Source organism: Gymnoscopelus braueri (genome assembly GCF_963280865.1).
Source record: "Gymnoscopelus braueri genome assembly, chromosome: 10".
NCBI lineage: Eukaryota > Metazoa > Chordata > Actinopteri > Myctophiformes > Myctophidae > Gymnoscopelus > Gymnoscopelus braueri.
Window position 1 is genome coordinate 17,149,935 of NC_137611.1, and position 19,335 is coordinate 17,169,269.

General features: G+C 44.3%; 6 protein-coding genes across 6 annotated transcripts; 5 read left to right on the forward strand and 1 right to left on the reverse strand.

Moving 5' to 3' along the window:
• Positions 1-205: 205 nt before the first annotated feature.
• Positions 206-598, reverse strand: LOC308093987 (histone H2A-like; the record flags this gene model as incomplete). The annotated part of the gene is made up of 1 exon (XM_080440403.1): positions 206-598. One exon carries the CDS (start codon positions 596-598, stop codon positions 215-217), a length of 384 nt encoding a protein of 127 aa, XP_080296529.1. The 3' UTR covers positions 206-214.
• A 438-nt stretch (positions 599-1,036) lies between these two features.
• LOC308093980 (histone H3.2) lies at positions 1,037-1,474 on the forward strand (the record flags this gene model as incomplete). The annotated part of the gene is made up of 1 exon (XM_080440396.1): positions 1,037-1,474. One exon carries the CDS (start codon positions 1,037-1,039, stop codon positions 1,445-1,447), a length of 411 nt encoding a protein of 136 aa, XP_080296522.1. The 3' UTR covers positions 1,448-1,474.
• Positions 1,475-4,413: 2,939 nt separating this feature from the next.
• On the forward strand, positions 4,414-5,019 carry LOC308093976 (histone H1-like; the record flags this gene model as incomplete). Its single annotated transcript, XM_080440392.1, has 1 exon — positions 4,414-5,019. The coding sequence occupies one exon, from the start codon at positions 4,414-4,416 to the stop codon at positions 5,017-5,019; it is 606 nt and encodes a 201-aa protein (XP_080296518.1).
• Positions 5,020-6,377: 1,358 nt separating this feature from the next.
• Positions 6,378-6,689, forward strand: LOC308093400 (histone H4-like; the record flags this gene model as incomplete). The annotated part of the gene is made up of 2 exons (XM_080439736.1): positions 6,378-6,504; positions 6,589-6,689. 2 exons carry the CDS (start codon positions 6,378-6,380, stop codon positions 6,687-6,689), a joined length of 228 nt encoding a protein of 75 aa, XP_080295862.1.
• Positions 6,690-8,045: 1,356 nt separating this feature from the next.
• Positions 8,046-8,420, forward strand: LOC308093999 (histone H2B-like; the record flags this gene model as incomplete). The annotated part of the gene is made up of 1 exon (XM_080440415.1): positions 8,046-8,420. One exon carries the CDS (start codon positions 8,046-8,048, stop codon positions 8,418-8,420), a length of 375 nt encoding a protein of 124 aa, XP_080296541.1.
• A 1,023-nt stretch (positions 8,421-9,443) lies between these two features.
• On the forward strand, positions 9,444-9,854 carry LOC308093984 (histone H3.2; the record flags this gene model as incomplete). Its single annotated transcript, XM_080440400.1, has 1 exon — positions 9,444-9,854. One exon carries the CDS (start codon positions 9,444-9,446, stop codon positions 9,852-9,854), a length of 411 nt encoding a protein of 136 aa, XP_080296526.1.
• Between the last annotated feature and the right edge of the window lie 9,481 nt (positions 9,855-19,335).

Sequence of the window (19,335 nt, forward strand, 5' to 3'; positions counted from 1 at the left end):
TATACAATATTTGATTAGATACAATTAGGTTGAAAGGGGGGGGGGGGGGGGGGGAGTGAAAATGCATCTCGTCTAGTCAAGATATTAAAGAGACATAGTTCCTCATATAAATATAAATTATGATCGCAATCAAGGGATTTGACTCATTATGTTGAAACAGTGGGTGGCTCTTAAAAGAGCCTTTGTGGGATTTATTCAGTCGAATGAAGTAGATTTATTTCTTGGCAGCTTTCTCGGTCTTCTTGGGGAGCAGGACAGCCTGGATGTTGGGCAGCACACCACCCTGTGCGATGGTCACTCCACCCAGCAGTCTGTTGAGCTCCTCGTCGTTGCGGACGGCCAGCTGCAGATGACGGGGGATGATGCGAGACTTCTTGTTGTCGCGGGCAGCGTTTCCGGCCAATTCCAGGATTTCAGCGGTCAGGTACTCGAGTACAGCCGCCAGATAGACCGGGGCGCCGGCACCGACACGCTGGGCGTAGTTGCCTTTGCGCAGCAGCCTGTGAACACGACCGACGGGGAACTGGAGCCCGGCACGGGATGAGCGGGTCTTGGCCTTCGCCCTGGACTTTCCTCCGGTTTTGCCTCGTCCTGACATTTTTCTGCTGTAATTCTTGAGTTAGACTACGAAGAAATGTGCTAGAGGACAGGAACACGAGACCTTTTATATCTTCAACTCAGTGCTGTCTGTGGGCGCCCCACCAATCATAAATATGAGTGAGAGCGCGGGGTGAGTGTGTATGAGCGCCCCTCCAATCACTACTAGTGGCGTGAACGGTTCCTCCCAGAGAAGGAGGTTCCTGACCATGAATGAGAGCGCGGGCTGACTGTGTATGAGCGCCCCACCAATCAGCACGAGACTCGTGCCGTGATCGGTTCCTCCCAGTCTAAACTGTGGTTCCTCCCCAAACAAGGAGGTTCCTGACCAAAGACCAATCAGAGAAAGACGGCGTCTCAGAGCCGCTGAAATAAAGAGCAGGACTCTGCGCTCAATTCATCACAACTTTTAACTCTACAGATTTAGGCAGAAAAAAAGATGGCAAGAACCAAGCAGACCGCTCGTAAGTCCACCGGTGGCAAAGCCCCAAGGAAGCAGCTCGCCACCAAGGCTGCTCGCAAGAGCGCACCGGCAACTGGTGGAGTGAAGAAGCCTCACCGTTACCGTCCCGGTACAGTGGCTCTGAGAGAGATCCGTCGTTATCAGAAATCTACCGAGCTGCTGATCCGCAAGCTGCCCTTCCAGCGCCTGGTGAGGGAGATCGCCCAGGATTTCAAAACCGACCTGCGCTTCCAGAGCTCCGCCGTCATGGCTCTCCAGGAGTCAGCCGAGGCTTATCTGGTCGGTCTGTTTGAGGACACCAACCTGTGCGCCATCCACGCCAAGAGGGTGACCATCATGCCCAAAGACATCCAGCTGGCCCGCCGCATCCGTGGAGAACGTGCTTAAACTTATCTGATATCGTCACTATCCCAAAACGGCTCTTTTAAGAGCCACCCACTTATTTCTGTAAAAGACTTCCACTTATTAAAATCGTTAGCCAAGCCGCTACGGCTGTAATTATAGCAAGGAAACTTTAGTGTATATGAGTTAATAATATTTTAGGGGGCCGTTAGTGTTTTCCCTCAAATGACTGAGATGAAATTGTAATGTAATGGTCTGCTCTACTGGGCTGTTTGATTAGTGATGTGGGGTTCTCTCCGCTCCATCTCTAGTCCTTGGTAAACACAAAATAAAACAAATGATTGATAAAGGAGTATAGAGCCCTCCAAATAACGAGGGCCACGTTTTTGTTTTTCAATAGAAATAATGTATATAGCCTATGTGTATATATGTATATATAGTGAAAAATAAAATCAGTCACCAGGACCATGGATGTGTGGGTTTTCAATGAGTATATATGCTCAATTGAGTTATAATAATGGGGTTACGACAACTGCATTAAGGGACACAGACAGACGGGTACTACAACGGGAGTCGGGTAATCTGCTAACGGTCATTGCATGAACAGATGGGGCATGACGCATTCCCCATGCCATTGTTCCCGAGTTAGTCCATGAGCCAGACAAGATTTCATTATCGAAAGAGTGGGCAAAACCAAACCTATATTAAATTGTTCATAGGGTCAATACGAGTAAATAAATATATGATAACCTCTCCACAGGAGCAGCTTTTTCATGGTTATCACACGTTTTGTTATTTTCCCCATACGTACATGACAGGTGAAAAAAATGACAACATTTAAAAAAGAGTTATCATAATGAAACTTCCTGAGTTGATTACTTACATGAAGACAATGATTTATCGTATTACAAGTTTTATGAAATTGTATATTTAAATATGCAAATTACGCATTTAGTCCATGAGCCAGTGCCTCAAAATTGAGCCAGATATAGAATATTCCCTCGTTAAAAACCTTTGACTCCAACATCTTAACAAAATGAAATAAGAATGTTGACTCTGGCTTTGTCCAATGTTCCAATGTTGATTCTGGAAAGTTATGCAAATTTGGGCATATTTTCCTAATGCCTAATTTGCATATTTAAATATACAATTTCATAAAACTTGTAATACGATAAATCATTGTCTTCATGTAAGTAATCAACTCAGGAAGTTTCATTATGATAACTATTTTTTAAATTTTGGCATTTTTTCACCTGTCATGTACGTATGGGGAAAATAACAAAATGTGTGATAACCATGAAAAAGCTGCTCCTGTGGAAAGGTTATCATATATTTATTTACTCGTATTGACCCTATGAACAATTTAATATAGGTTTGGTTTTGCCCACTCTTTCGATAATCATTGCTCAATTTTGGGGCTCTGGCTCATGGACTAAGTAGGCTGGCCAACGGTCTAATTAACAGGCATATTACAATGACCAGAGGTGGACATTTTGTCTGCAACAGTAGAAAACACTGCATTCACACTGTTATTTCTTCACTAAAAATGAAAATAAAACCATCCTTGAGGATTTCGATCCCGTCACACATGCATTATTATCCCGTTACATCAGCAACATGGAAAGAACACCAGAATGTAAGGAACCATTAACAATATTTGGATATGGAATTGCAAAAGTAAAAATATTAAGACACACACACACTCTTTGTTGTGAGTAGGCCCTAATCTGTTGTGAAATAAACAAATGTTCCAAGTCTGCATTTAAAGTTAAATAAATTAGTAACTGGTCCTAGAAAAGTAATCTAAGCCCAACACCAGAACCCCCCCCCCCCCCCCCCCCTAAACTTTTTACTGGGCATATACGTTTATTGCTATAGTGTTGATGATGTCTTGAATATCGTTGTAATGGAAGCCAGGACTTTTTTTGTGTTATCCCTTTAGCATCATTGTACAATTGTACCACTGTGCTATTTGCAAACTGTTAATAAAGTATTCAATCAATCAAAATCAGACGATGTGTCAATTCAAATATATGAGTAATACATATTTGCTCCCAGGTAGCTTTACCAAAGAAAATAACTTACAGCAACAGTTCACTTGTGATATGTATGTACTGAACAGTTCTGTCCCATGCTGCTATAAAGGTAGGCCCAATTGATATGGGGATGGACATCTTTGCTATGGCAATCCCACTGTTTTCATACAGAACACAATGATAATTGATCATAAAATGGGATGCAGCAGGATATACATTGCATCATGGAGTTTTAAAATGTGAAGGGTACGTGCTGGCTTGTGTACCAGCATGTCTGTCTCCATAAGCAAAGTACAGACAGCAGCAGTTGATTGTATAAGATACGGTTTATTTTGTTTACTTTAGTTTGATCAGATGTTATATCAGATATATTACTCACAGTAAGTTATTCCTCCACAAATGAACAAAGCTTTCCACCATTCAATAGCTGTCAATGGGAGTTGCTGCCGTCAACTGGAGTGTGTTTACTAAGGTCAGAAAACCTTCTATTTATAACTAAACGGATAATAAAACAAGAGTATAGTTTATGTTATCCTGTCGTCGGGTATGTCTGCTAAGAGGATTACGAGGATTGGTGTTAATGTAACATAGTTTAACATTGTTTTAGAAGGAAAATGATGGGGGAATTGTGTTTTGCCCGTTGAAGAGTGAGGTGTTGAGCCTATCAATACAAAACGAGAGCGTTCTTCGCGTCTCAGATAATGTTCATGACAAAAGGGCACAAGTGTGCTAGCAGTGTGCCCTTTGTTACATTTCATAATATACACAGTCGTTTATAATATCTTGTTTTTTGTCGAGGAGAAAACACAAGTGGCACATTAAGCCACCTAGAGAAGACGGGCTCTGTGTGCATTGACTCTACATGGTTCTCATGTTGTGTTTAAGTCCAGCCCCTTCACTGTGCTCACCACCAGTCTAATCTACCGTACCGAGACTTTACACTAAGGCAAGCTACTACCCGCGTCTGATTGAATCATGGCAGAAGTCGCACCAGCTCCGGCTCCGGCCAAGGCCGCCAAGAAGAAGGCAGCTCCCCGACCCAAGAAGGCCGGCCCCAGCGTCGCTGAGCTTGTAGTCAAGGCCGTGTCCGCCTCCAAAGAACGGAGCGGCGTGTCCCTGGCTGCGGTCAAGAAAGCTCTGACTGCCGGTGGCTACGATGTGGAGAAGAACAAGGCCCGCGTCAAGATCGCCGTCAAGAGCCTGGTAGCAAAAGGCACTCTGGTTCAAACCAAAGGAACCGGCGCATCTGGATCTTTCAAGATGAACAAGAAAGCTGTAGCAGTTAAGGCGAAGAAGCCTGTTGTCAAGAAAGCTGTCAAAGCTAAGAAGCCCGCTGCTGCCAAGAAACCCGCCGCGGCCAAAAAGCCAAAGAAGGTGGCAGCAAAGAAGCCTCTGGCCGCCAAGAAATCGCCGAAGAAAGCCAAGAAGCCTGCTGCCAAGAAGGTAGCAGTTAAAAGCCCGAAGAAAGCCACCAAGAGTCCCAAGAAAGTAGCCAAGAAGCCTGCAGCAGCCAAGAAATCCCCAGCCAAGAAGGTTGCCAAACCCAAGGCAGCAAAGAAGGCAGCTCCCAAGAAGAAGTAAACTGTTATAAACCTATCCCACCTTTACCCACAAAAGGCTCTTTTAAGAGCCAACCACAACTTTTTATAAGAGTTTTTATTTCCTCATTTTCACGTATAATGACCATAAACCATTTGTAACATGTTCTGGAGTTAGCTGTGTCTATCCAGCTCACTATTTTTTGAGGAAAGGCGTGAGGTCTTTCCCTCCTTTGAAATTACACCCCCCCCCCCCCCCCCCCCATAATAACCGTTAACTAACTGTGTTAACCCTTAAATCTTTGGTTTAGCTATTGATGATCAAATCCAAAATTACAGATTAGTGCCAGTGGTGTAGACTTTCTAAATGTCATATTGATTTAAGGTAGCCTAGTTTAGTCATTTTAGCCCCAGATGATGCATTTTAAATATTCTAGAGGTCAGTGAAAATGGACATCTAGAATAGATTATCCATGTTTGTCCCATTGAAATAAATGTTCTATTTGATAAGGGAGACACGAATAGCAGCACCACAAAGTTTAAACGGTAACATATGAGGTTATATAAACATATAATGATCAGATATAACTTTTGCACACAGTCAACATGGATTCCATGTTCACCATTGTTTTAAAATAACAGTGTAAATAGATAGATAGATACCGATAGTAGCATTCTACTGGACTATGGAACTTGTTTAATCTGTTACACATCAAGTGTGCACACGTGCATAGAAATCCCCCTATATTGTACTATTGATATACTGTTTTGTGTTGTTGTCTGAGAAGTCTGTCTTTACTACATCATATCAGCTACTCATGAGAAATATATATAAATGCTATGACTGTATAGTATTACTGTATATTATGTATCTTTTTCACTATTTATGTTGAAGTCTGGAGATGTGTTTTTTTTTGTGACTGTGAACCGACTCATGACTGATAATGTGAATGTTGTGAGTGTTTTGTTTTTATTTACAATAAGGTATTCTTAAAAAGACATGGTATACATACTGCCGTTTAAGTGGGAATAGTTTTAATTTTTTTTTTACAATATATTTATTGGGATTTTCAATTATATAAAGATAACATCAGTATGGCGCTTGTGTTACTTAAAATGCCTATAAGTAATCAAATAAAAATAGAGCAAATAGACATTACATAGATATACATATTAGTTAATTGCTTCCACTTCCACTAAGGCTCAGCTTTATAACCATGTTCAAAATAACCGTTGGAGAGGTCATTGTCATGCAGAACACAGAATAAAGGAGCAGCTTTTTAGGCAACGCCCAGTGCAGAGCAGGCTGCCTGTCTTCCTATACGTCCTCAGAACACACATAAATACGCAACGCTTTGGACGTAAACGACATTCGGTTTTGAAACTTCAACTGAACTCAAGATGTCAGGAAGAGGCAAAGGAGGAAAAGGTCTAGGGAAAGGAGGCGCCAAGCGTCATCGCAAAGTGCTTCGTGATAACATCCAGGGAATCACTAAGCCCGCTATTCGCCGTCTGGCTCGCCGCGGTGGTGTGAAGCGTATCTCCGGTCTGATCTAAGAGGAGACTCGTGGTGTCCTCAAGGTTTTTCTGGAGAACGTGATCCGTGACGCAGTCACCTACACCGAGCACGCCAAGAGAAAGACCGTGACTGCCATGGATGTTGTCTATGCTCTGAAGAGACAGGGACGCACTCTGTACGGCTTCGGAGGTTAAATCACTTATTCGGCTCTCAATAACCCAAAGGCTCTTTTAAGAGCCACCCACACTTTCTGTACAGAGTCTATTCCGTAATTGATACGTTAGTCGTTTGCGTCCTATAAAGTTTAGGCTAGAGGACAATGATTCATGGCCACTGATTAGGTTTTGATACAATCTCTCAACATGTACACCCTGACCCTCGTAGTGCAAACTCGAGCTTGGAATGGTCCTATTGTAATTATTTGGATAAATGGCAGTCGGAATCTATACGTTTTAAAACGGTCAAGATAACCTGTCTGATTTCATGTATGCAATGCTATTCACGCAGTCGCCAGTGGGGGGGGCAGGGTTGGATCAGGGAAAGGTAGACTATTGTGGCCATGATGCAACATGCCACTTAAATATAAAGACAGTGCAAGTTGAGGGTGTACAACTCACTTTGCACATTGATCTTGTGAAAATATTGTATATAATACAATGCACAATACATTCCAGGCGAATAAGTAATATAACACAAATGTAGACGCTTCATATAGTCAAGATTAAGATGGGGAAACCATTGGTCCAGCATTTTCTATATTGTCTATTAGTCTAGAGAGTGACTTCATTTGACCGTGCTACTATGCTTATAAACATGGACTATAACATAATTGTTCAATTCACATCCACTACTTGCCAGCATCATGACACATTCCCTGATTCAGTTCGGAACTAAATTGAGTTCCCATACCGGGAGTCGAACCCGGGCCGCCTGGGTGAAAACCAGGAATCCTAACCGCTAGACCATATGGGACTGTTAGTAATGACACGTTGAATTTATACAATAACTTTACACACGGCTCCAGTGAGAGACCCCACTCATCCCAGCTATAATGAACATGATCAAATGCAATTTTTGATTGCTTTGTGTGGTACAACTGGTCAGGGACATGGGTCATAGAAGTAGGCTATCATCTGTGATTAGTTAGTGGATTGACTAGATTATACTGTTAGTGGATTGACTAGATTATACTGTATACATTATGCATCGATAGAAAGTGTGTTACAACTAGATTGAAATTGGAGCGTGCCGTGGACTAGAACTATTAATTCCGATTATAATATAGATTTACCCTAAATTTGTATTATACCTAAGCGGGAACAATAGATGATGCAGGCGGGAAAACATTATGCAGGAACAAAGACAGTGTAAGACACCTCCCTCTGTGGGTCACATAAGCCGTGTAAAACGCCTCCCTCTGTGGGTCACATAAGCAGTGGCACCAATCATGTGCTGGGAGTCGCACACCTCATTTGCATTGGCCTGGTTTAAATACGGGTGCGACGCCGGACAAACGTTATCTCTTTTCTTCATTCATTTGAGAAAGAACCATGCCTGAACCCGCCAAGCCAGCGCCCAAGAAGGGCTCCAAGAAAGCCGTCACTAAAACCTCTGCCAAGGGCGGTAAGAAACGCAGAAAGTCCAGGAAGGAGAGTTATGCCATCTACATCTACAAGGTCATGAAGCAGGTCCACCCTGACACCGGTATCTCTTCCAAGGCCATGGGTATCATGAACTCCTTCGTCAACGACATCTTTGAGCGCATCGCCGGTGAAGCCTCCAAACTGGCTAACTACAACAAGCGTCGCACCATCTCATCCAGGGAGATTCAGACGGCCGTCCGCCTGCTGCTTCCCGGTGAGCTGGCCAAGCACGCCGTGTCCGAGGGCACCAAGGCTGTCACCAAGTACACTAGCTCCAAGTAAATTGCATCGTCTTCGCTAAACACAAAGGTCCTTTTAAGGACCACCCATATTATCAACAAAGAGGAGATCCATATGTAATAGCAATTTAATGTTGACCTGCTCGGGGTGTTAATGCGTCAATGGTTGACTGACAACAAGGGCCAATAGAAAGACTGGCTCAATAGCCGTTTGTGCTTTTCCTTTCCATGTCTATCCAGACTATTTACTGCACTGCCCCGAATGAAGCGGCTTTTGTAATCTTTTCTTTTCTCTCCTTCCCATTATTGTAGACTGAAAAATAAGGGTACCAAAAAAGTGTCAGAAAACTAGCTAAACAGTACACAATGATAGGAAATGATAGCTGGTAGTTTAATGTGAAGAAATCAGGGGGGGGAAGACACTTGCGGGCGCAGATCCGTCTGATATTCTCTCATACACGCATCTGGCCATATGATGTGCACACTAAAATATTATTGAAAGACGTAAATTGTGTTGATGCAGTACAATAATTATCTGCTGTTGCAGCAAAGACATGTGGACAGGAGAATAAGTCAGCAGTGTTTTAAAAGTCACAAAACGCAGGGGGTAGGCCTATAGCCTGAGTAGGAGTCTCTTGCATTTGGCAGTAAGTACAGCAAGCTATTAAATGTTCACGTTCTTTTCAACCACGAAAAGCTACAGGCGCCCGGGGTAAATAGAAGCAACTCTTTTTTTTTTTTACAGAAACAGTGTGTGGCTCTTAAAAGAGCCTTTGTGTGGTTCTGTCGAATCAATGAGATGTATTTCTTGGCGGCTTTCTCGGTCTTCTTGGGGAGCAGAACAGCACAACAGAGAGTGCGGGCTGACTGTGTTTGAGCTCCCCACCAATCAGTACCAGTGGCGTGATCTGTTCCTCCCAGTCTAACTCTGGTTCCTCCCCAAACAAGGAGGTTCCCGACCAGAGACCAATCAGAGAAAGACGGCGTCTCAGAGCCGCTGACATAAATAGCAGGAGTTTGCGCTCTTTTCACCACAACTCCTGACGTTACAGACAGAGAGAGAAAGATGGCAAGAACCAAGCAGACCGCTCGTAAGTCCACCGGTGGTAAAGCCCCCAGGAAGCAGCTCGCCACCAAGGCTGCTCGCAAGAGCGCGCCGGCAACCGGTGGAGTGAAGAAGCCTCACCGTTACCGTCCCGGTACAGTGGCTCTGAGAGAGATCCGTCGTTACCAGAAATCTACCGAGCTGCTGATCCGCAAGCTGCCCTTCCAGCGCCTGGTGAGGGAGATCGCCCAGGACTTTAAAACCGACCTGCGCTTCCAGAGCTCCGCTGTCATGGCTCTCCAGGAGTCAGCCGAGGCTTATCTGGTCGGTCTGTTTGAAGACACCAACCTGTGCGCCATCCACGCCAAGAGGGTGACCATCATGCCCAAAGACATCCAGCTGGCCCGTCGTATCCGTGGAGAACGTGCATAAACTAATCCATCACTTCACAACCCCAAAACGGCTCTTTTAAGAGCCACCCATCTAGTTCTTTAAAGAGCTTTTTCGCTATGCATAATATGTAGATTTAATTAGGTTAGGAAATATGATCGTAGCTAACATACCTCCATATAAATATTAATGCACTTCACCTAAAAGTGAACCAACAACATGGATGCTGGACACATGCAGTACGTTTACATTAAGCTTTCTCTGTTCTCATTTCTTAAGGCTAGTAATAATGCTGCCTTTACGGGATTCTCTACAAAAAAAGTTTTTATAGCCTTTTCTGAAGTTAAAAGCAACGTGATTGACATCTGTTGGTGAAATGGGTGTAGTGCAGTCAAGTGAGGAATACAAATGAATATATTTTGCATGTGTCTAGTGTAGGTCAGTGTGTCGTCATGAACGCACACACTTTATTTTGCTATTAGTGTACAATAGGCTGTGTTAGCTGGTCCAGTTGCCCAGGTTCTGTTGGTATACAGGTGCACATTCTGTAGGCCCACACACCAAAACTACAATTATTAGGCCTGAATAAAATGTCAACTTAAGGAAACAGTAATGGAAGAACACATACGTATTGATGTCACTCTGTTGTTGAGTGCAGCCCTCATTTGTTAGTTAATAAAGTTAATTTACACTTTCCCATGACAACAAGGAAGAAGGTTTGATGGCATGGTGAGAATGAGGGAATTTAATATCTAACGATGTCATCAACTATGAGCAAACCATGCAGATGTGTCAGCATCACAAAGGCCTCTAGCTTCCTCCTTTTCCCAAAGCATCACTCCAGTGTACAAGAGAGGTCGATACTGTAGTGAATAAAGGCAGATTGCTGATAATATCATGCATTTGGTGATCATACTACTTAAGCATTCCGCTTATTTCTTATTTTACCAATAGTTGCACAAACAGGGCAAATATAGCACTTGTATGTGTGTACCATTCTCGTATATCTGTCTTATAAGAAATATGTCACCCTGTTTTGGGAACACATGTCAGAATCAGAATCAGTTTTATTGTCACATCACAGGTTTACAAGGTAAAGAAGTGGGTGAAATTCGTTTTTGTACATCGTTCCCATCGCAACGTTAATTTCCATAGAAAGAAGAGGGGGGGGGGAGAAGAAGAGGGGTGGGGGGCAAGTGGGAAGGAGATCAAAACAAGAGAGCAACAGAAGGCCAGACAAGTTATCTACATATTTACAAAGTACCTGAGATAATAAAAAACTAAGGTGCCTGAGCATAGCAGCAATGTATGTATACTGTGCATGTTATACTTATACTGTGCATGATATACATATGGACGTTAAGGTGCTTAGAGAAAAAAAGAGCACAATAAAAAAAAGACAGTGCGTTATACATGGGATTAAGGTGCAAAAGGTCAGTGCGTGTCCACCTAGGGTGGACTGACCCTAGTATAATCCACAAGTAGCTCCATGAGGGAGTGCAGCAAAAAAGTCATTTGTACCTGGTGTAGTCATATGTCATAGGCTATGGATGCTTTCACGCAGATGATATTAGAATTTATCTGACTGGGTGATGATGAGGTGGCTTATGTAGACTACAAGAAAAGACAGGTCATGTGGGAAAGCCGGATCACATCTGCCTCCCATGTCACCTGGCTTTACCAGTCTGCACTGGGTGTCAGAGGAGAGTGCAAATGCAGATTGTTTTGGATGTAAAGATGCAAATCAGACTAAACCAATGTCAGAGGTAAGTGTCTTTTTATTGTATTTTTTGTCAATGACGGGGTCCACAGAACATCCACTGTTACATGAGCCACAGCTTCATTTCATGACTATTAAAATAAATTATTTGGTATTATAGATGCCTCTGACGCGATCTACTCCAAACTTAAAGATGAAGTGATGGAGGAGGTGGAGAACACCCTCATCTGCTTTGTCAACCACTTTTTCCCTCCTTCCATCAAAGTAAAGTGGACTAAGAATGATGTGGAAGTCCCTGGAGAAGATTCTATGACACGATACCTGGGTAATCCTGATGGGACCTTCCTTCACATCTCCACCCTGCGCTTCACCCCTCAGAAAGGAGACATCTATGCCATTGCCTGTACTGTGGAGCACGAGGCCCTGCGGGGGCTACGGATCCTACTGAACAAATTATTCGTATTACCAAATCATTATTCCACTTATTTGTATGTTATAATGAACAACTGTACGATATAAGCAAAGCATTGATGAGCATGAGACCTTGATGATCAAAGTTAACAGGTAACCCTGGACATAATTGTCCAATCCAATCCACTTTATTCATAGAGCACATTTAAAACATCAGTGTTGAACCAAAGTGCTGTACATCAGTAAACACATTTAAAATACTATGAGTAAAACAATAAACAATACACAGGGGGAAAACACATAGAGGGCTCTATTCAGAGCCAGATTTGAACAAACCACTAATTAGGGATTTCGGACTAGGCAAGAGGCGTTTCCCCGCAAAATTCGGTATTCTATGGCACCCCCCTCACCCGCCAAACACCTGAGCTACCCGTTACATTATGCATAGGTGTGGTTTGGGCGTTACAATGATAAAACCAATCACCGTGCCAGAAGCCATTGCCTTTAAGAGAAGACTGCGCTAGCCGTCATCCCGATCCAATATATGCTCTAGCCTATCTACCTGTCTGCACTGTTGCCTGGTCTGATTATTATAAGCCACATTGGGCTTGTTTTCCTTCTTTTTTTTTATTTTATCCAAATACATTTTTATATTAATTTGTAGCCTATTGTGTTCACAATAAGCTTGTCATATTAGTCAGATCCGGAATAGTATATGAAAGCCATTTAAAATATGTATACTATTGGTACACACTGGCTGCTCCCAAATAATTAATTACATCATGTTGCGACAACGCTCCTACGTGGTACACAGACAAACAGTAGCACATGGGTATAATAAATTGGACAGTTTTAGGAAAGGTCTATATATGTACTCACGTTGGCTGTTATCGTTCTATTTCCACCGTTCTAATGGATTCCAGGGGTGTGTAAACATCTCTGAAGTTGCTCCATAGTTTCCTCTGAAGTGACGCAAAGTTAACTTACATCCATATTGTCCCCGTTATCTTTCATCATCCACCTTTGTTCAGTAATCCCGAACAGAGCTAAACTTTAAGTTTACATCAATCAAAGCCTCTCAAACCCAGACACATTGCTGCGATGCGTATGTGCGTCGCCTACCCAAAATAACAGACATACAAGCTATCAACGGCGCTGCGTCATGTCGTGTCGACAATTACAGATCTGTTATTTTGGGCAGCATACAATGAGGCGCGCGCGCGCCACGGAGTAGCCTATCACTAAACCAAAAACATTACATTACGTGGTCAACAACATACTAGACATGTAACTTGCTTGGAGCTTTTAATGCAGTGGTTCTCAACCTGTGGGTCGAGACCACAATGGAGCACCCAACGCCTGGCGAGCTTGTAGATCTGCTATTTTCACAATATTTATCTGTGGAACCGAGTCAAACAAAATGGGGGGGTCCCCAGTTCAAATATGGTTATTTTGGGGGGTCATGAACGTAGCGTTTGCATGGGAGGCGTTGTGAGCTTGTAGATCTGCTATTTTCAAATAGCTGATGTATATGTTAGAGTGCTCATGTGGCCCATAGTCGCTTGACTCGCTTCTTTTGGGCTGGTTTTCCTAGACCTGGTTGCTTGTTAGTTGTTTTTCCTCACAACACTGGCACTGATGATAACTAGACGGCAGCCGTCATAGAATCAAAATGACCCCGCTGGGAGTGGTGGTGGCGTTTGTGGTAGAGTGACCATGGGTTTGTATGAAGAGAGAGAGCACATTTGCGGTAGAGTGAGCATGGGGTTGTATAGAGAGAGATAGCGCATATGCGGTAGAGTGAGCATCGGTTTATATGAAGAGAGAGAGCACATTTGCGGTAGAGTGAGCATGGGGTTGTATAGAGAGAGATAGCGCATATGCGGTAGAGTGAGCATCGGTTTATATGAAGAGAGAGAGCACATTTGCGGTAGAGTGAGCATGGGGTTGTACAAAGAGAGAGAGGCATTTGCGGTAGAGTGAGCGAGCATGGGTTTGTATAAAGAAAGAGCGCATTTCACACACAGATCATTCATATATTACCAAGATTTAATGAGAAATAAGGCTTCTTTAGAAAAATGACTGACGGGCTGGGCTGGGTCTAATTTGTCAATTATTAGTCGAGCCGGGCTGAAATATTTAGGGGATATGAAAGCTCTAGTTAGTAGTTTGAAGTGCTCATGTGGCCTTAGAGTTGCTTCTTTTTGTTTTCATAGACCTGCGGACTGCGGTTGCTTATTTCTCTCCAAGGCTGGCAACACGGCTCATGGTCCAACGCACAAAGCCATTGTAGTGTCTGTGTGCACTTGACGGGTGATTTTATAAACCAGCGGGTGCTTCTAGAATCCACTATCCCCCGTCCCCAAGCCGTACCCATGTGTGTCTGTAGAATTGCAATGTGGGGGATATAGCAACAACACGCCCACGGGCACACCTCCACGCGCAAATAACGGCGTCGGCATAATGGTGACGGGTAGAGCAGGTGCTAGAATAACCTATTGGGGCGGCGCAGGTCCATTATCCCGATTTAACGGGGAATTTTTGGCCTGAGAATGGGGCCCAGAGGGTGCAACACATAGACACATAATTGTCTTCTTTTGTTCACAGAAGTCTACTTTGGAGTTGGTCTGGCTCTGGGACTTCTGGGCATTGCTATTGGAACATTCTTATTTAAAATAAAAGCTTTCACATTGAAATGTCAAAAGAGTATTTCTCTTTTTAATGGGGAAACATCTCAGAAGTATTTGTAAATGCAAGTACCGTGTTTAACTGTTTACTATCCAGACTTACAAACAAATCACAAAATTACAGAAATTAAGGTGATAGGACTTTCTCTGTTTTGCCTGGCCCCTCCCTCTGGAATGCACCCCCAAATAATATTAAAGACGCTCCATCCCTCCAAAACCACACTCAAAGGCCACCTTTTCCTTTTTTTTCTCCTTTTTTCTATATGAAGTTGATTCCTTCCTTTTCTTTCATGTAAAGCGACTTTGGGTACTTTTGCTATATAAATCTGAACTAATATTATTATTGTGTGCGAATCTGTTTGCTAAACACACACACACACGCACGTACAGTACGTACGCACACACACGGTTGATGAATATCCCCTTCCTTTCCATTGAGCAGGATTTCATTTAGTTTATCGTATTATACTGGGCAGTTAAGCAAACTAATTGGGCATTTTATGAAAGAAGCATGACATTTTCATCATCTATGTATCATATACCCCAAGGTTTGATTTCAGACGTGGAAGCACTTTCTGACTGACCTCTGGTGACCTTGAGCGGTCATTGACCTCATAATTGAATTTTTGCCACTTATTGCCCCATTATTCTCCATTATAATAATATATATGCTTGTTAGAACGACAGTTTTGTTCTAATAAATGAAAAATGAAACCTAGAGAGAGCTGCAGTAAAAAAGAAAAACAACAAGGTAAAAAGGTGCTAATGCATTCAAAGTGCAATTCATCTCATGATGTTGGTTTTGGGGGGCAGTATATGGTGAGCGTTCAGGGTTCTGATGGTTTGGGGGAAGAAACTGTTGAACAGCATGCTGGTGCTTGTCCCGATGCTCTTAAACCTCCTACCAGATTGCAGGAGTTCAATTATATGGTGGGAGATAATATGATATCATTTCTGTCAGAAACCGGTCTACCAGTGAACATCGATGGGGAATCCAAGCTAATATAAACTGCAGGCTTTATATTCCTGGAAAGTTTGCATGCTATAATAGAAGCCATTGTTGTCGCGTAAATAAAAAATAAAATGGAAACATTGAAATCGTGTTTTAAACGACCAAACCGTCCTACTGATGATGTCACTGGTAGGCAACTGTCTGCAGCCGTCCTCTGAGACAGAATGAGTAGACAAAAATTGTACCATAATGAACACACCATAATGTCACACTCAGTGGTCTATTTCACTGTCTTCATCATCTCTTTTATTCCCTTATTCCCTTCAGCCTCCTCATCTTCGTTGTCTTCATCTTAGACCATGGCGAAATTCAGATTTCTGCTTATTGCTGCTCACGTGGTCAGACATGAGGTTGGGGGGGTCCTTAGGTATTAAGGGTTTTGCTTATATACACCCAACACATTGTCAGGGCTGGGAATCGAACCTGGGACCTTCTGTTTCCCAGGCGGCCTCTCTACCCATTCAGCCATGGCCCCACTTCTTGTGAATGGGTTGTCGTGGTCTTGTCATACTCTCTCTCTCCTCTCCCCCCTCACAGCCCCTCCCTACCCACATGGTTTCTTCGCGTCGCAATCTTCGCTCACTTTCCCCAACTGATCTTTCCTCTTCTGTTCTCTCTGCTCTCCCTGCCCCTGAATCCTTCGCTCTTCTATCCCCTGATAGCGCCACAGATCTTCTTTTCTCTACTCTATCCTCTTCTCTTGACCATTTCTGTCCCCTCAACCACCACCCCCTCCTCGTCCCTCCTCCCTGACGATTTTGACAACTTCTTTGACAAGAAGGTGAACGATATCCGATCCTCCCCCCCCCCCCCCGGCTGGTGCCCTGTGCACTACCACCAGTGCACAACCTGCTGGACAACCTGCTGGACTATCACCAGTCTGGGTTCAAAGTGGGTCACTCGACGAATGCCCTCCTGGCAGTGACGGAGTCGCTCCATGCGGCTAGAGCGAACTCTCTCTCCTCCGTCCTGATACTCCTGGACCTGTCTGAAGCGTTCGACACAGTGAACCATCAGATCCTCCTCTCCACCCTTGAGGGGATGGGTGTCTCAGGCTCTGCACTCTCCCTGTTTGCATCCTACCTGACGGGTCGCTCCTACCAGGTGATGTTGAGAGGGTCTGTGTCAGAACCACACTAATCTCTCAAGAACAGATTCTGCTCTGCGTTGGAATCTGTCGGGGAGGTTCGTCATAATGTGTATGCACTGACCTACAAGTGGGCGTGCCTTCAGATCAGGAAGCAGGCCGCGCTTTACCCAATCAAATGTAGTGGGCGGGATTCTCGTGTCCGTCGATCCTTCCCCACTGGAAACCAACCGAAACTAATTTAACAATAGCGTCCGCGGAGCAGACAAAACCACGGAAAGATATTCACATTTTAACTTGCTCTTTCATCATAGAAACAAGTGGGCTTATAACCAAAACGATCCATGTTCTCTGGGAGAAGTGGTGTTAGTGTTCCGTGTAGAAATATTGTTAGTGGGAATGAAAACATAGTCGCACCACCGGAAGTGATGCGCTGAAGGCAGACCAAAATCCCGGTTTCCTTGCGCACGGGTGCTACGTTTTCTTCCGCCCAGAGCCAACTGAGATAGTAACAAACAGCAGAGGTCGCTGTTTTTCCTTGTCAGTTGGCTCTGGGTTCCCAGATTGGAACCACACAGGCTCACTACCGGGGTTCCCCAAGGCTCGGTTCTGGGTCCTCTTCTTTTCTCTCTCTACACTACATCTCTTGGTGCTGCCTGTCATCCACTCCCATGGCTTTTCCTACCACTGCTATGCCGATGACACCCAGCGGATCCTCTTATTCCCCCCCTCTGACACACAAGTGGAGGCACTTATTGCTGCTTGTCTGGCTGACATCTCGGAGTGGATGTCGACGCACCACCTGAAGCTCAACCTGGACAAGACCGAGCTGATGTTCCTCCCGGGGAAGGGCTGTCCGCACAGAGACATGGCCATCACCATTGATAATGCTGTGGTGACATCAACTCGGACTGCGAAGAAACTGGGTGTGACCCTGGACGATCAACTGTCGTTCTCGGCAAACATCGCATCAGTGACACGGTCCTGCAGATTCCTCCTCTACAACATCAGGAGGATTCGCCCCTTCCTCACGGAGAAGGCAGCCCAGGTGCTCATCCAGGCTCTTGTCATCTCCCGCCTGGACTACTGCAACTCCCTCCTCGCTGGTGCTCCGGCATCTGCCATCAGACCTCTGGAGCTTGTTCAGAAAGCTGCGGCTCGTCTGGTGTTCAACCGCCCCAAGTTCTCCCACACAACTATCCTTCTCCGTTCTCTACACTGGCTCCCCGTAGCGGCTCGCATCCAGTTTAAAACCCTGGTGCTAGCCTATAGGGCAGTGAAAGGAACAGCTCCTTCTTACCTCCGGGCTATGGTCGATGCCTACACCCCTGCCCGACCACTTCGGTCTGCCACCTCGGGGCGACTGACTGCCTCGTCACTCAAGGGTCCTTCTGGCCGATCCACACGGTCACGACTTTTTTCTGTTCTGACCCCACAGTGGTGGAATGGACTTCCCACTGATGTCAGGACAGCAGAGTCACTGCCCATCTTTCGCCGCAGGCTGAAAACCCACCTCTTCAGGAAACACTACCCTTCCTCTTTGCCTGGCCTACTTGTTGTTAACTAGTTGTACGAACGCTTGATTTATTATTGTATTGTTTTATTGGATCTTGTTTAGTCGATAGAATTATTTGTTTTAGCTCCTGCTCATTTGATTTAGCTATTTTGTCTCATCTGTTTAAGGAAATAGGTAGCTGATATATTGCACTTTTACCTTAGCGCTAGGTATACTCTTGGTTGCTTGTTTTTGCAGAAAATGCACTTAAGACTTCTGGTGATTAGTAGTTGTTTTCGTTCCCTACCTATGTTGAATGCACTTATTGTAAGTCGCTTTGGATAAAAGCGTCTGCTAAATGACTGTAATGTAATGTAATGCATTCGTCTGCCAATTTGCGAAGAAGAACTCTGCACCGGTATCTTTTAGGTCACTGTGCGTGGCATCAAGTTCCCCAATCAATGTAATGAGACTAGTCAGGGTATATTCTAGGAGTACTTTAAGCACATACCTTGCCCTTCTCACGGGGTAAGAGACAGTATCACATCCTAACTAATCTCTCAAGAACAGATTCTGCTCTGCGTTGGAATCTGTCGTGAAGGCTCGTCATAACATGTACGCACTGGGCTACAAGTGGGCGTGCCTTCAGATCAGGAAGCAGGCCGCGCTTTACCCAATCAAATGTAGTGGGCGGGATTCACGTGTCCGTCGATCTTTCCCCCTCGAAACAAACCCAAACTAATTTAACAATAGCGTCCGCGGAGCAGACAAAGCCACGGAAAGATATTCACATTTTAACTTACTCTTTCATCATAGAAACAAGTGGGCTTATAACCAAAACGAACCATGTTCTCTGGGAGAAGTGGTGTTAGTGTTCCGTGTAGAAATATTGTTAGTGGGAATGAAAACATAGTGGCACCACCGGAAGTGAAAGCTGAAGGCAGACCAAAACCCCGGTTTCCTTTGCGCACGGGTGCTACGTCGCCATTGTCCCAGAGCCAGTGAGAGATAGTACAAACAGCAGAGGGCACTGTTTTTCATTCTCACTGGCTCTGGGTTCCCAGATTGCATCCTAACAGGTTCTTGGAGGAGGACAACCACAAGCATCCGA